This window comes from Mus pahari, chromosome 14 (genome assembly GCF_900095145.1).
Source record: "Mus pahari chromosome 14, PAHARI_EIJ_v1.1, whole genome shotgun sequence".
NCBI classification, from domain to species: Eukaryota; Metazoa; Chordata; class Mammalia; order Rodentia; family Muridae; genus Mus; species Mus pahari.
In genome coordinates, this window is record NC_034603.1 from 75,271,558 (window position 1) to 75,288,663 (window position 17,106).

General features: G+C 44.9%; 1 protein-coding gene across 1 annotated transcript in view; it reads right to left on the reverse strand.

Moving 5' to 3' along the window:
* Nucleotides 1–266: 266 nt before the first annotated feature.
* The window catches only part of Prkca (protein kinase C alpha), a 389,175-nt gene continuing 372,335 nt past the window's right edge, over nt 267–17,106 (reverse strand). Inside the window, exons 15-17 of the mRNA XM_021214044.2 lie at nt 16,123–16,230; nt 13,931–14,071; nt 267–1,776 (exon numbers count right to left, since the gene is read on the reverse strand). Coding sequence (XP_021069703.1) covers nt 1,612–1,776; nt 13,931–14,071; nt 16,123–16,230 — 414 coding nt within the window. The 3' untranslated portion in view covers nt 267–1,611. The remainder of the gene's footprint in view (nt 1,777–13,930; nt 14,072–16,122; nt 16,231–17,106) is intronic.

Consider the following 17,106-nt stretch of genomic DNA (forward strand, 5'->3'; position numbering starts at 1 on the left):
CAAAAATAATCCCCACAAACAAAACCGGGGTTTGCAGGTAGAATCAAATATATATATATATATATATGTATATATACATATGTACACATATATAGTAAAACCCTAGTTAAACGTGTAAAGTAGCCATTCATTTTTAAAATTACATGTACATTAAAAAATTAATATATCTGATAGAGTGCCAGTGTGTGGGGTAGCAGATAAGAGAGAGCCCAGCAGCAATGAATAAAGCTAACACTTAATCTTAAAGCAGACTGGAAACATGAGCGTCACAAATATAGCACAATTGTGTCTTATAAAAATTATCATAATACTCTTTATAGTTGATACAATTATATCAATAATATAGATTAACTTGTTATTAAGGTTTATTATAAACATGCAAAATCCATTGCATGATGCACTCGCAAAACATATTAAAATCCTTCTAGCAAGAAAACATCTCTGAGCTGATATAAGCATAAAGTATCTTGATCCTATAGTTCCACATGTGCCGTTCAATAAGAACTGAAAATAGGAACCCAAACTATACTCTTTTTCATCTCTAAGTGGATGTGGGGCTAGAGAAAGAAGGAAAATCAATCTATAGGGACTGAGGCTAGTCAATACTTTGACTAAGTTACTATACATTGTACTTCCATAAACGACACTGCAGCTTATTAAATAAATAGTAAAAAGGGGGATGGGGTCATACATTTCAGCTTCTTAGGAAGGGTACCTACAAAGGCAGCAAAATATTATTGTGTGTGTGGGGGGGTTGGCTAACAACACTCGTGAACAGTGGCATGATTACTGATGGCACCCTGGATTGAAGAGTCATCTCCCAGAGATTAAAATGAACGTACACATGGTTTATCCTTGATCTGAAATGATTTCACATGCTTGTTTAGCAAAGTCCTTAGACGATTTGGCCTCTTAAAAAGAATGAGTTTTAGAGATAGTTATCAACCAAGCAGGGGACTACAGATGATAGATTCAGTGAATATTTGTCTGAAGTTTTCTTTCATTCTTAAATTATGCACTATTGTTGTGCTCGATGACTGGGAACAGTGATCAGGTTCATCCTGCCCTCTCAGAGTCTAGGGACCGTTTCCATTGAAACAGAGAATAGAAGCTATGGGGTCTTGAATATATGAGCCCCCAACCTCTCTTTGCTTTCTCTTTGGACTTCCTGTTCTTTCATTCCAAAGGCATCTTGGGTGGAAATGTTTCCTTCCCTTGAGTCAGGGTGGGTTCACTTTACTATCTCTGGTTGATTCAGACAGTGAAAATCCAAGAAATGGAAAGTATGGAGAATATATCAAATCGTACCAAAAAATAGGGTCCAAATCTCTTTGTTTTCTATGAAGAATCAATTTGTAGCCAGACATGACTTCTACATAATTAAACTAAACTCGGTACATTATGTCATCATCCACTAAGATAATGCTTTTGGTTTGGGGGAGAGGGTGAGGAAGAAAGTTGATCATGTATTGACTAATGTCCCTAGAATTTTCAGGCCTCTGTGTGGAACAAAATACAAGGCCATAGCCTTAAATTTTTATGGTTAAGGATCACTTCCCACTGCTGGGAGGCTGGGGGCTGGGGAGGCATTTGATCTTTCATTTTTGAGTTTCATACTGCACTTTGTAAGATCGGGTGCACAAACTGGGGGTTGACATACGAGAACCCTTCAAAATCAGACTGGTCTATGTTAGCAATGACCAACTGATCTGGTGGTGTTAAGACAGGCTGCCCTCTCGTGAAGAACTTGTCAAAGTTTTCTGCTCCTTTGCCACACTGTAGGAAAAAAGAAAAAGAAAAAAAGAAGTCAGAAGATACAAATCACAGAAGTTGTTTACCAAGAGCCTGGGGGTGTGCCACAGGGAAATTGGCCTGGATGGGCAGGAAGACTCTTGGAGGACTTACAGGCCTACTGGAATCAGAAGCCAAGCACAGCAAACAACAGATAGTTACTTGATTGTAATTCTTCTCATATAATAATTCTGAGAATATTCTCAGAATGAAAATCTCAAATGGAAATGCACTGTTGGTTTCAACATAGCAAAAGGACAGCCTCTCTTACTTCAATATTACCTCATTGAGCAAGCAGAGCTATTAGCAGGAATGGCGCACACACAGGGCCATCTGTCATAGCTCCATGTTGAAAAGGCCATGCTATTGATTGTGCCTGTAGGTACCCATGAATTGACAAGGTGCAGTCACTGTCTCATATTTGGTTCTTTGTAATAATATTTATAATCAGACAGAAGCTGTGTGTCTTTGACATGTAACTGGCATGTTTTAGAAACTCTAGCTCTCAGAGTAATCTTAAAGCAGTATGGGGTAGGTACAGTGACAATGTAGGAGATGAGTTCTTGCCCTAAGCAAGAATTGTGCATATCTGGATAGAGCTGGTCAAGTGACAGGCAGGTCAACATGGAGCTCATTCACAGCATAGTCTCAAGACAGGAGAAGGTATGCCCAGGTACCCTGGAGGCACTATAAAGTCTGTGATCTGTCTTGAATATTATTGTCCTTTAGGATCCACCAAGGCATCCTTTGCAAATGGAGGCTTTTGGCATAGCTTCCCTGTGATTGTCTAACCAGACAGCTGCTTATGCAGTAGTGCATGGGAATCTTACTCAACTCGTAGTCAATTATACAATTTAGAGTTATACAATACTTATTGCATGATGCCCTTGCAAAAACATTAAACTCCTTTTATTAAGGAAAGAAAGGAATATCCCCACTTTTCCAAATACCTAGAAAGGTTGTAGGACGTCAAAGTCTCTGGGACTTCCAAGGAAGAACTGGGGTTTTACTGATGCTACTAATGATGATTCTGAGCATGCTGCAAACCTTCACTCTTTTATCTTCTGGTAGCATAACTGGTGCAACATGAACTCATTTTAAGTCTGCATACGTTTTAACCTAATGAGGAATTCTTGGATCTCTAGCAGAGGACAGTTCTAGGTAACCTGTGAGGTTTTGTAGAGTTGAGAAAGGAACTGTATCTCCCTCCTCATGCCATTACAAAGGTTTACTGTGAAGTTCTACCTAGAATACAGCGCTTGGTCAGAGTTCAGCACACATTGTTTATTTCTTTAAAATAAGATCTGTTATGCTCATGGGTTGTATTTTCTCACCTACTTCCCCAATGGGTTTTCTAGAGAAACCCATTTCATTATAATTTTTCACTTTCCCTGCAGTAAATACAATACACTTCTCAGTGTCTGTGGAGATAGAAAACATATGCTAAGTTCAAAGTAATGTCTTCAAAATCAACAGTGTCCTTTTCCAATATTATTTTCATTTAATAAACAGCCATTGTACTCTGAACTCAAGGACATTTTATACTTCAGTGATGGGGTGGTTTTGTGTGTGTGTGTGTGTGTGTGTGTGTGTGTGTGTGTGTGTATGCATGGTTAAGGTGGATTTCTATATGGTGATGTTGTGGGGGACAGAGTGTCCTCAAGTCACTCTGTGGAGTCCATACAGGTAATGAAGCACACTCTACGTTTTAGTCTGGCTCCTATATGTGGAGCCACAAAACTTTGGCTTTCAAACTGTATATTCCCATGATGCTTTTCTTTGTAAGAATCCAAAGCACTTCAAAGCAAAGGTCAGCAGAGGCAGAGCCACATGCAGAGGATGCCACTGAAAAGGGCTCTGTAGGAAGCAAGGAGGGAAATGCTGTTTCTTCCCAGGAAATAATCAGGAGTCTATATTTTTGATTCATAAATCACATAGACAACAGAAGCTGGTTTCCATTAAGATAATACATTCAACTCTATTGCAATTATATAAACATCTAAAGAAAAAGTTGTCTTTTTAGTAAGACTTGATTTTCAACTAGGTAAAAGTTTTCCTTCGGGAAATCCATTTTCATAAAACTGTCATAACTTGGACAAGGGGTGCCATTGTCAACTAGTGGTTAGAGGGGCATACTGCTAAATATCCTAAGATGAACGATTTCCCCATTCCCCTAAATATTTATTGGCTCAAAATATCACTAGTGCATCTGTTTGACAACACTAGACTCCATATATCTAGACTGTAATGAGAGGTCCTGTGGTTGGTGTGAAGGGGCCAAGCATGAAAATTAGGCAAAAGCAACCATGTGTGGGAGTAGAGCATGGAGAAGTTGTAGAAGGTGAAAGAAAAATGATGTAAGCAATGTTATAGCCCTATAGGATTGGCTTTGAGGAACACTCCATTTTGGTGATGGATGGGTACCAACTATCTGGAAGAACTCAAGTGTATTTACTGTGGATGCTTTTAGAAGGTGGGCATGAGAGCACTTAAGAAGACATCATTTGTCAACTTCCTGGCACTGACAATGCAAGGAAGAGCAAGAAGATGATTCTAAGGAGAGAGAGAGAGAGAGAGAGAGAGAGAGAGAGAGAGAGAGAGAGAGAGAGAGAGAGAGAGAATGAATATGTGCCTCGCATTTATGGATTTGTTCTTCGAAAAGTTTGTGTTATGTTGTCCTTTATTTGAATACTGTCTCTATGATGCTCACAAATTAGTTTCCAGTGAGATGTTTCTTAGTACTATGGGCTTTATTGCCAAAACTAGAAGAGTCCTCAAAACCTACAATGAGGATCCACATGAACACTGAGGGAGGTGGGGAGGGAAGAGCACATCAAATTCTACAGCTAGTATTCCAAGAAAAGTTATTGCTAAGGCAGATAGTGCTTATGAAGCCAAAAATTGTAATGGGATGGAAAAACTCTTTGGTGAATCTTCGTGGTGTCAGTACTGAAGACTGTGTAGCTAAGGGGAAAACATGGATCACCAGTAAATTAAATTCCTGCTCTGTGGTCACATTGAATGGCCATGTGTCTGTTAGTCTCAGAATTGCTCCCCACCACAGACACCTTTCTCTTCTCTCACCCCAACTTTCCTTGGAATTTTCCATGGCTCAAAGAGAGGGAGAGAAACCACATTATGGCAAATGAAGGCTTTTTAAAAACTGACTCAATTTAGGTAAAGAGACCAGAGGCAAGGGCAGGCTGAGCTCAGAGAATAAAAACTGAATCACTGAAATTCAAACATCAACCATGAGACAAAAAACTCAAAACCAACCAACCCAAACCAACCTCCCTCACACAAAAACAATGAGGGGTGTGACTATAGCTTAGCAAGAAATGGGGATAACAGCCTTTGAAAAACTGGGGGGTGAGTCTGAAGATGAAATCCAAGACGCAGATGTTGTCTTATTCTGACTGTTGTCATATGAGATCAAATGATATCCCAAAAGGCAGCAGAAATATTTTAATCATAAATCTCATATTGTGAAAAATATAAATTAACCTTACACTAGATCTCAAAAAACGAAACTTCCATGCTTCTAAGCAAAACCAGGCCCAGAAACAGACGATCTCTTTTAGGAAAACTGGAGAAGATCTTGAACTCCTATTTAAAGATGTCATGTAGAGATCTTCAATGCTACCAGCAAAGCCAGACAAGGATTATAGCGAGCAGATTTCTCTGGATGCTTGTGCAGGAGGTAATATATTTAAGAATCTATTGTTCACTGCCTATGACCCAGCCTTGAGGTCATCAATTTGATGGATAGAGAGCTGCTACCTTGGAGCTGTGTAGGGAATAAGAATCGGGAGGGGGCACCCAAGTGGCATCTGTGGGTCAGCAAGTTAATGAGTGGCATAGAAAGCTTGGCTGCAGCTGTTCTCCCAACATTATCACAGCCATTTGAAGGACAGCTTCCAATAGCAGCTAGAACAACAGGCAAACCTGGGCTGTTTGTGGCCTCTGAGTTCTAGTCCTCCAGACCTTCACAGCAGCCAAACAATCTTATGAACAATGCCTCTGGAATGAATAGACATGGTGTTCACTTCCAAAGGCCACCAACAACTTTCACTGGTCGAAACTTCTGTCAGAAATGTGACCCAGGACAGACTCAGAAGAGAAATGGGTAGCTGGTGTGTGAACCCGTGTCTAGGTGACCCAAGGCAGGTCCCTTGATCTCCTTGGGAACAGTTTGTGTCTGATGCTCAGTACTGACACTTGAGGAGAGACAGTAGAGTGAAGGACCAGGCCAGAGATCAAGAGGCCCAGGTGTAGCTTTAGGAATCCCATTGCATGTCCCTTTAAAGGTAAAATGGGGATGTGACCACCCACCTTCCAAGGATCTGGTGAGAGCTAAAGGACCTAGCATGTGTGAGGTCTTTCTAAATGATGACACGTTATACAGAGAGACGATACAAGCATGAACCAGTAACCCTGCATGCAAATAGATGATATCTGAAGAATAAATAAATGCTATTAGCAATCTGCCTTCTCTCTTATCTCTTCTTTAAGGAATTAAAATCTTTGTCATTTTTGATATCTCTACCCAAATGATTGGTCTTAATCATTAATCATCACCTAGACATGATCTAGTTCCACCTGGGAAGGCAGTCTCAATGAGAGATTGTCTAGATCAGGTTGGCCTGTGGATAAGTCTATGATGGTTTATCTTGATTACACTGAGGAAGTCCTGTCTACTGAGGGTGACATCATTCCCTAAGCCAGGGATCCTGAACTATGTAAGAGTGGGAAAAACAAGCTGAGTATGAACAGGCATGCACTCTTTCTCTTTTCTTCATCATGGATATGACTAGCTCGTCCAAGTTTTTGCCACCTTGATTTGCCAAAAATAATGGACTGTGAGTTAAACGAACCCCTTCTCCCTTAGGTTGCTTGTGTCAGGGTATTTTATCACAGTGACAGAAGAGGACTCAAGATATCACCCATTAAGTAAATTAACCAATCAGTAAAGTGAACTCAGGAGGAATCACACATAGTAAAGATGTTACAGAGCATAGCATGAAGTAGACCCTAGATGGATCTGGGTTGCAAAGTTCTGTGCCCACATCCTGTGTGGCAAGCAGCCTTCCAGATCCTTTTGTTCTATGACAGGGTGGTGGGAGGAGACTGAGCTGTGCTGCAGGGGCATGGCTTCTTGCCTGTGAGTCTTACCCTTTAGAGGCACTGAGCACAGCAGTACATGTGTGGGCCTACACTCTATGGTGTCCCAGGAGTGTCACTCTATGGTGTCCCAGGAGTGTTAGAGACAGCTCCATGGTCACTGGCATGAAAACATGAGTGGTTACAGAATCATGGCCACTAGGAAGCAAAATCACACGAATCCCAAACAGATAGCCAGAGTGCAGAACAAATGAAGCATAGAGGTTAGCTGCGAAAGCACAGAAATAAAAAGAAAATGTAGGGGTCCCGGAAGGGCCTCTTACAGTTGCTAGATATAGCAGGGTATCCTTGGCGTCGGGAGAATGCTTACCTATATTGGGGAAGATTATAGCACTGGGTTGTACAGTCTGAACATTTATGAGAATACCACCCATTCTCTGCACGGTTCCCTGTGTATCTTTGTGTGGGTTAAATGGCCAGTGGCAGACACAAGCTGGTGTAATCTGCCTTATGCTTCCTGGGAGGCCAGGTCAACTGTACGGAAGAAGCCCCTGGGGTAGGGCCTCTGGTAACTTGTCTGCCCTTTCCATGAAGGTCAGCATGCTCAGGGAAGGTCTTGATGCATGGTGAGGGCAAGCAGCTGCACGCGGTTAATGGTGAAAAGTGAGGTTAATTTGCTTAGTCACTCAAGGTTCTGGAAACGTGCTCACCGAAGGCCTGGATGCCCACTGAAGCCAGTGCATTTTGGTACAGAAAGTCTGGAGAATAAGAAGGGACAGAGGAGAGGAATTGGAGATGTCGAGAATCAGGCACGGCTGTGCGGAGAGTGCCGTGAACCCACAAACCTCTGCAGGATATTGCTATATGAAAGATGCAAGATGCAAAATGCCATACTGTCTTTTTACGTACGGGTTTACACATGCATGTCACATTCTGGAAGGACACAGAAAAGATCATGAATTGTGGGACTAGAAGTTAGGGTTGGGGGGGACCATCTTTCCTTCTCTATTCTTACCATTTGGCTGAGAATTCGGCTGTACATGGATAGCACTTTAATGGTAATAACTGCCTGAAAGATGCTGAGACCTCCTCTACTTCTGGCCAACATCCCCTGGGATGAAGGACTAGAGAAGGGCTTTGGTTTCATGGACACCATTAGACACACTCAGCTTGCCTGTTGCCTTAGAACATTATCTTGGGAAGGGCGGATGCTGTTTGGAAGGAATCTAATTTTATCCATGAGTTTGTTGATAGATACAGGATGTAAGTCCACATAAATGAGTGCATTCTCAGTCAAGCATGATAGCACATACCTTTAATCCTAGCACTCAGGAGGCAGAGGCAGGTAGATCTCTGAGTTCAAGGAGGCTATCCTGGGCTATAGAGTGAGTTCCAGATAAGCCAGGGCTACATAGAGAAACTCTTTATCAAACAACACAAAACAAAAAAAGTGGGTGCACTTATATGTTTATGTGCATGTGCATGTGTGTGCATGTGTACATGTGCATGTGTGCATACACAAACAGGTACACTTGTATATGTGCAGGTGAATGAGCAGTCTGTGCTCATATAGGCCAGAGGACAATCTCAGCTGTTATGCCTCAGAACATCTGTCTACCTTGCTATTTTCAGACAGTCTCTACCTCTCATGTAGGCTAGCTGGCTGGGAGTGAGCCCCAGGGATCTGCTTGTCTGGGAAAATGGCTGTGTGCTGCCACATCTGGCCCTTTTCAATGAGCACATTCCTGAATGTATAAAGTATAAAAGCCCATGCATGTATGAGCATGAAGATTCAACCTTTCCAAGTGTTATTTTCTATGGAATAAAAACGTGCGCTCCATTTAGCCTTTCTTTGGATTAATGGTCAGAGCTAAAGGATTTCAAGTTCTCTTTGCAGCAGTAGGACAATGACCGTACCATTATTGTTAGGTCTTGACATTTGGACAAAGTGAACACATCAACTTGAGTCAGATTAGGTCTGTATACACAATGTCCTTAACCACAGAAGCTCCAAGGCTTACAATTTATTTATATTTATTATTATTTAAAATGTTTCATTTTAATAAGCAGAAAAAGATTTGGAAGAATGGTTATTAAAGAATAGGAACTGTTTGCTTCTAATTCACCAGTGAAAGATGGAAAAGGATTTAAAGGCTTAAATCAAAACCTAATATACCATGATGTGATTTCTTCTGTCCCCAAGGATGGTTTGTGTTTTTAAGTTGTCAGCAAAGATCCTTGAGTCTCAAAAATCTCAGATTTAATTAGCATCCCTGTTACTAGCTCAATGGGAAGACCAGGAAAATGAATCTGCCTGCCACTCAAGAGGACTGATTAGATGTGCCAGAGGCATTCTCTCAGACAGTCTCTACGGACAGCCTCCTTCACCTGGGAAGCAACTGCTCTATACAAGTAACTTTGTAGACTCCTTATTAAAAGAATACTATGCCTTAAGATGTCCTCAAGTTTAGAAAATATGCACAGAATTACTTATGTTTAAAGAAGCAAGACACCAGCAACTTAATCTCAAGTGGTATAGGAAAGTGTGTGTGTGTGTGTGTGTGTATGTGTGTGCACATGTATGTATGTATGTGTGCATACGCTCATGTGAGTGTGTCATGCATATGTGCATGTGTATGTGTGTGTGCATGTGTGTATATGTGTGCACACATATGTGTATGTGTGTGTATACGTGTGTATGCATGCATGTGTGTGAGTATAAGTTCAGAGAACAAATCAAAAAGAAGACAAAGCAAGCATGGGAAACATTAACATCTAGAGGATCTATGTAATGTAGACATTCTTTATATTATCTTCCTGCCCCCCTTTTTCCTTGCAGTGCTTGGATTGAGCCCAGGGCCCTATGCATGCCAGTCTAGTGCTGTACCCCTGAGCTATACTCCTGGCCTTTGCATTTCACAACAGGATCTCACTGTATAGTTCAGAGTGTCTTCCTCCTGAGTACTGGCATTACTGAGTGCTGCCACCATGCCCAGATTCCCAACTCTTTCACAAGTCAGAGAAATTCTTTTAAAATAATTTTTAAAATAACTGCCAACCCCAACCCATCACCATATTCTCTCCATAAGCTAATGATGTCATTCAAAGGCGGCCACCATCCTATGAGCATCCCTATTGCTGCCGTCCTTGTGGTGGTGGGGTGGGGGAAGAGCCCGCGTTTGTGCCTGGTCGTAGCTGTGCCACCTCTGCTATGCCTGCTGCTCTCACTGCTTTTGGCTCTTGCTGTGGGGATGACAACACTCCAGTGAAGGTTATTCTAGTTTTTCCTACTTCCTTTTGATGAAGTAACTACAGTCATTTCCCAAGAAAGGCCGTCTCTGAGAGATTGGCCCATTTTGAAGATGCTCCACCTTCCTGTGGATTCAGGAGTATTTAGCTCTGGGTGTTGACTTTGCAGATTAACACACACTCTCTCTAATATCCCTTCCAGAACAGTGGCTATTTCTGGCTTGTATGGAAAGGAGCAATTGTGCTTTTTGTGTGTGTGACAATGGACAGAACTCAAAAACAGAAGAAAACAATCAATGAACTGCATGCTCGTGGTATCTGTGTGCACTGCTACTGGTTTTAGGTGGAGAAGTGGAGAGAAGGCTACTTTATTGCGTGACTAACACCCCAGGAGAAATGCCCCCGTGGGCAGACTGCCTAGCTGGCACCTAGGAGCTTTCTCTTTTTAAACCAAGCAGAAAGGGGACTGTCTTCCCTTGGTGAGAGTTGGTGGCCAAGTGGGCTGGCTGACTTGCTTCTCAAGTGGTATGTCTTCACCAGCTTGACCTCACAGGTCTGTGACTGAAGATGGACCTTTTCAGAGGTGACATGACTTTGAAAAGGATCAATGTCTTCTTCCACAGTCTTCTGAATATGGACAGATCTTCTAGTGACTCAGGTTGGCCCTGGGGAACACTGGGCATGGCAAGGCTGATGTTTCCTCTGCACGTCTCCCTGAGGAGCTCCCTGGGACTGGCCTGGATGGCGTTTTTTCTCATAACGCTGAGAGACATTTATCAAGAAGCTTCACTTAGGGGTTAGGACAGCTCACCTGCCTGGTTTTATCTTGGTTTAAACACGAGTTAGCACAGGAAAGCCTACCCTAGGGACAATTTTGGCTTCATGGTGGTTCATGGGAGCCTCTGGGAGAGAGACATGGCTCTCCTGGGGATTGGGTCTTCTTGTCACTGGTCCCTGTAGGCCAAATACTTCCCTCACTGCTGACACCACAGGAAAGTAGTGTCCTTATATCTGATGCCCACCACTCTTGTTCAATGCTCTTGTATGATTGGCCGCCCACAGGAGCACTGGAGGTCTTGACTTTAATGCTAGTGGGAGGTGGAGAGTCCTGGATAGAACTTGCTGATAGAGTGCATTATAAAATGTTTTTGCTAAAAACAAACAAACAAACAAATAAACAAACAGCTGGGCAGAGGTGGTGCACGCCTTTAATCCCAGCACTTGGGAGGCAGAGGCAGGCAGATTTCTGAATTCGAGGCCAGCCTGGTCTACAGAGTGAGTTCCAGAACAGAGAAACCCTGTCTCGAAAAAACCAAAACAAACAAACAAACGTTCTTTTGCTGTGATAGCTCACGTTTTGCATGCCACTTTGGTCTAAAGGTTAACTTTAGTGTTACCTAAGTTGTTACTTAACTGATCAAGCAAAGACAACGAACAGACTGTATACCCAGGGACCCTTGGTTCCTATAGGTCTGCCCTGCTGTGTAAAGTCTCTCCCCTCCTAGCCCAGGACCAGTGATTCTGGAATCATTTTTCTTCAGAGGATTAAGAGTTAAGAAGTAGGTTAAAAAAAAAACAAAACCCCAAAACGAACAAAACCAAGGATAAAAGACTCCTGAATCTAACAATCACAGATGAGATGCCCAGAAGCAGCCAATACTGTGAGCACTGGCAGTCCACAGCTGGTACTTGACAATAAGTGAAGGCTTAATTCCTTGGAAGCCAAGGCAGTGCAAATAGGAGAACAGCTAATGGCCTTTAATCCTGCAGATCTCAGGAAAATTGGATCTCCAGTGCTTGTTAGAAACCCACCAGGAAGCTCCAAAGACAAGGTTGCTAGGCAGGCCTGCTAGGACTGCTCAGAGGTGGGGGTACCACCATGGGCCCTCAAAGCCAGGCTAACCGTGGGGACATGGACAAAGTCAGAGGTTCTGGCAGCCACACTGCCTGGATGTTTACAACAGAGGGGCTTGCGTTGCTCACTCCTCTTTGTTTGTTTGTTTTGTTTTCTGAAGACTCCTCTGAGTTTGCATTTAGCTGTGGACCAGAGAGGTATATTTCACCGAGGAAGCTGGGCATCCACACCCCAGAGCAGTGTCTGTCTGTGGTCCTTTCTCCCGCTACCTGTGCTGACCAGATGGCGGCTTTGACTCAGCTGCTTCCCTCTGCTCTAAATGACCTTTCGACCCCTGAACTCTGCTTGGTGTGGTATTTCCATACCAGCACCGAGCCACGCAGACAGAGTGATGCCCTAGGGACCCTTGCATGATGCTCCTCACCTGAAATTAGGAGGTGACTGCTCTGTGCCTGGGGCCTGGGGGTGGGATGGGGACTGAGCTCAAGGGAGGCTCTGCTGCCCTGCACCTGACCGAGAACTCCCTCATGTGTCTCTCTGCTTGGACCCTTTTGCCTTGGGACAAAACAAAGCACCAGGTCCTGCTTGCTCCTCACTCCTCCCTGATCTGTGTCTTCCTGCGGCCTGGCCTCTGTCTCTGCATTCTTTTTGGCTGAGGGAGAAGAGGCTTGGGGGGGGGGGGCTTCAATTGACCTGATTAATTTTAGTTTGTCTTCTTCTGTCTGTGCTAAAAATGTCTGAGGAGAATGAAGTCCAGCGGGTTCGCCAGTGCCAGTGTTATTCTTGGCACCGAGGACACAGGGGCACGTCTGAGGATGGATATGCAGCTCCTGCTCAGCAACTCTGGCACCGCAGGGGTCCCCTTGGCCTGCTCAGGCAGGTTGGTTAGAGACAGATTGGGGCTGATCAGGTGGCAGAGTGGAAACTTCTGACACTGGCCATGGACCATGGCAGCTTGCCTTACAGTAGTGTCTGGAGAGTACCAGGACAGAGGCTCAGAGGGGCGGAGACTTGGAAGGGGTGGCTCTCTGGGTAGATGTCCTGGGGACCGTGGAATGGCAGCCTGGGTGTACGAGGAGTTGGCATCTTAAAGATACTCAGTTTAGTTTAGTTCTGGGGACAGAAACCTTGAGAAGGGGCATACTGGCTGCCATTCACTACCAGAAGAAGCGGCAGGGCTGTCACCAGCAGCCTAGTGCGAAGGACCCGACCCATCCGTCCCCGCATCTGCCAGGTATGTCCTCTAGTGAGCTGGTCAGTCTCTATGTGTTTTGGTTTTCTCAATGCAAAGCTGGGACACTCGTGCCCACTCACAAGGCTGTTGGCTAAATTATGTAAACTAATGTTTGAAAAGTGCCAGGAACAGGGCTGTCATATAATGGGTTGGGAATCACATGGTAGAAGCTGAAGAAAGCCAGCAGTGCTGGCACTGGAGGTGGCCACCCACTCCGTACTGTGGATATAGAGGCCACTGTGGGCACTGTGTTCAGATTCTCCCTGTGGGACGGTGGAGATTTAGGTTTGCTCCAGGGCCCCATGGTGGGACAGAATGAGAGGAGGCTGGGGGAGCAGGCAGATTTAGGAGACAGATTTGAGATCTGAGTCCTGTCAAGGAAGGCAAGGAAATCCCTGCAGGGTACAGTATCCCAGTGTTCAGTGCAGGCTGCTGGCTAATGGCCCGTGTACTCTATGGCCATCCTTTAGAGGGCAAGTGTCTGTCTTTCTGTCTTCACTTTGGCTATCAGATTCTAGGATTGTACACAGTCTTGAGCTGGTGACTGAGCAGCCATCATCCTTACTTTCTGCCGAGGCTAGGGTCACTCGCCTCCTACTGCCTAGAGAAAGGGAAGGGGCAGCCACATCCAGGGTCAGGGTCACAGAGCTCAGGATACTGGCCTGCCTTCCTGGACTCACCACTTTGGGCTTGAAGGGCGGTTGGATCTCCCTGTTCTCCAGTTTCTCCCAGTCGATCCTCCTGAAGAAGGCATGCTCCCTGACATCCCTCTCTCCCTCGGGCCCGCAGCCCAGCCGCTTGGCAGGGTGTTTGGTCATAAGCTAGAGAGAGAGAGAGACAAAGACACAGATGAGTGACAGAACCTTCCCCAGCCAGCTCTGCCTCCCAATAGATGGTGGCGCCTCCTGAGGAGGCTCTGGAAGTCCACCAGGAAATGTGGGGTGGCGAGTGTGGCCTCTGTGCAGCGATTTTCACAGTAAGGAAGCAGTTGGAACGGATGGCTGAATGGGAGGGAAATTCAAACAGGCATCTGCATGTATCATGTGCTTTTTGAACCTGGCACCCTTGTATGTAGATGGGGGTGGGGAGGTGGGGGACTGGGGATATGTCACAGTAGTAAGGAGTCACCTTTACAGGGTATAAAGCCCTAGGTTCAATCCTTACCATTGCCAAAGGGGAAGGGGGAAAAACTGGAAGGGGAAGGAGGGAGGGAGGGAGGGAAGACCAGAAGTTCATGTTATTTACATGAATGCCTGATTTAACATGAGGTCATGGGAAATCATGTGTGTTGAGAGTACTGCAGGCCTGCATCACATGGATGCTGTATGCTGCATCACAGGGATGCTGTATGTGGCAAGCATCACATTCCTCTTTATTGCCTGGACCAAAATATTATTAGGCTCGCGGGGTAGGAAAATACGGATTGCAGCAAAGATAGCAAGTGGTTCATTTCAAGGTATCTGATGAGGGACTCGGGCAGTGCCAACCCTGGGCTCTTCCACGGCAGGGGCTCCTCAGCTGCTACAGGCAGCTTAGCCTTGACCTTCAAACACACTAAATAGGCAACACCAAGTGTGGTGCACTCTCTTTTGATAACATTTAAAAAGGAACTTTGCAATTTTAATCATGACCACTAAAGACCAATTAAGTCCACTGCCACCAGTTAAGTCGCTAGCTTTCCCTGAAAGGAGAGCTGGCCAAGGACCCAGAAGGTTTAAAACAGTTCTATTTATAATACCCTCCAGCCATGGCAGAAACAATGCAAGCGCCCTCCCCGCTGAGTGGGATCCAGGGAAGGACTGTTCCGTGTCCACACAGCAAACATGGAAGAAGGAAACATGGCCACACACTGCGGTGTGGCCACATTGACTATGCCATGCTGGGTAAAGAGCCAGGCCTGGGGCACACGCCGAGGAATCTCACCTGTGCAAAGGCCAAGACAGGCAAGATTCATCTGTGTAGTCAATACTGATTATCTTGGGGGTGGTGGGTGATGGCAACTTTCAGGGGAGAGAGGAGGGGGCGTCTGGGGTTCTGTCTTTGACCAGAGTATAATTATGTGCATGCCTCCATTCTGTGAAAACTAACTGATATGTCTATACCCATTTTTAATGTGCATATTTTAAGAGAGAAAGGATAAACTGTCACAGATATGAGGATTAGCATTCCCCAAAGACCTGCGATTATTTCTTTATTTGTGTGACTGTAGGTGTATGTACGTGTGGAAGACAGAGGGTGTATGAATGTCTGCATGTGTGTAGAGGCCAACCTTGGGTTTTGTTCTTCCTTGGAACAGATTGGAGCTATGCTGGCTAGCCGGTGAGCCTCAGGGTCTTCCTGCTTTTACTTCAACAGCGTACACCAGCATGCTTGGCTGTTTTACATGGATTCCAAGGACTGAACTCAGGTCTTCATGCTTACATGGCTATCACGTCATTGACGGATTAATTCTGGTGTCTCCCCAGCCCCACTGCAACGATACGAGGTGGGCTGGGAACTGAAGTGCACAGAGTAAGAGAATGGGTCAAGATGTTTGGACAGTACTGGAATGTGAGTCTGTTCTGTCCCTCTATGCCCCACATGTCACCAAACTTCCCAGCAACGTGTATAAGTTGTGATAGTTCTAGTGTCTTTCTTAGAAGGCTGGAAGAGGAAGCTGGATATAGTGGTCCGTGCCTGTGAACTCAGCACTGGAGAGCATTAAGGAGGCAGATTGCAAGTTCAAGGTCAGCCTGGGCTACACATAGGGAGTTCAGAGCTGGCTGAGCTAAAGAGCAAGACCCTGTCTCAAAGACAACATCAGGTACAGAAAGGGTATTTCCCTTGCCAGCCCTCATGGTTGACCATGAGAGAAGAAACCGGATATACTCACCCCTTTGCAGATGGAGACAGCTTCCTTGGACAAGGATTTGGGGTAGGACACATTGTGCTCCATTATTGACTGAAACAGTTCATCTTCATCTTCACCATCAAACGGAGGCTGTTCCAGACAAAGAAGGGGAAAACAGGAGGAATAACGTATTACCAGGGTGGCGGACCATGTTTCCCCACACTCCGCAGGCAGGCAGGCAGGCAGGCAGGTGGCAAGGTTAGCTCCGTGAACATGGAGGCTGATGTGATTATCTTTAATTAGGCTGCTGGTTGTGCATTTCCCCTCCCCCCCTTTTTTTTAAACTGTCCCTTTCATTATCTTACCCTGGGCAACCCAAAATAATCTTTAGGGAAAATATTTTGGAGTAATATGGTTAGTGATTTGCAAATAAATTGTAATTAATCCATTAATCTTGTAATTATGTGCTAAAAATCTAATTATGAACAAGTCAGGTTGTGTGTGTGCGTGTGTGTGTGTGTGTGCGCGCGTGTGCGTGTGTGTGTGTGTGTGCGTGCGTGTGTGCGCGCGTGTGTGCGTGTGTGTGTGTGTGCGTGTGCGTGTGTGCGTGTGTGCAGAGTATGCTTTTTTTGCCTTGACTAGAGGTGAAGGAACCCTTTTGATCGACAAGACAGGTAGCCTTGGTGGCAACTGACAGGAGCTAGCTTTTAGATATGTCCTTTGTCCCTTCTAGTGGGCTGAGAAACAGAGGAGCCGGGATACCATGGAGTATGGAACTCTATTTCCCAGCTGGATGCTCACACTCGCATAGCTGTTACACAGCAGCTCCTATGATGCTCACACTCAGATGGCCGTTACACAGCAGCTCCTATGATGCTCACACTCAGATGGCCCTTACACAGCAGCTCGTATGATGCTCACACTTGGATGACCGTTACACAGCAGCTCTTATGATGCTCACACTCGGATGGCCGTTACACAGCAGCTCCTATGATGCTCACACTCGGATGGCCCTTACACAGCAGT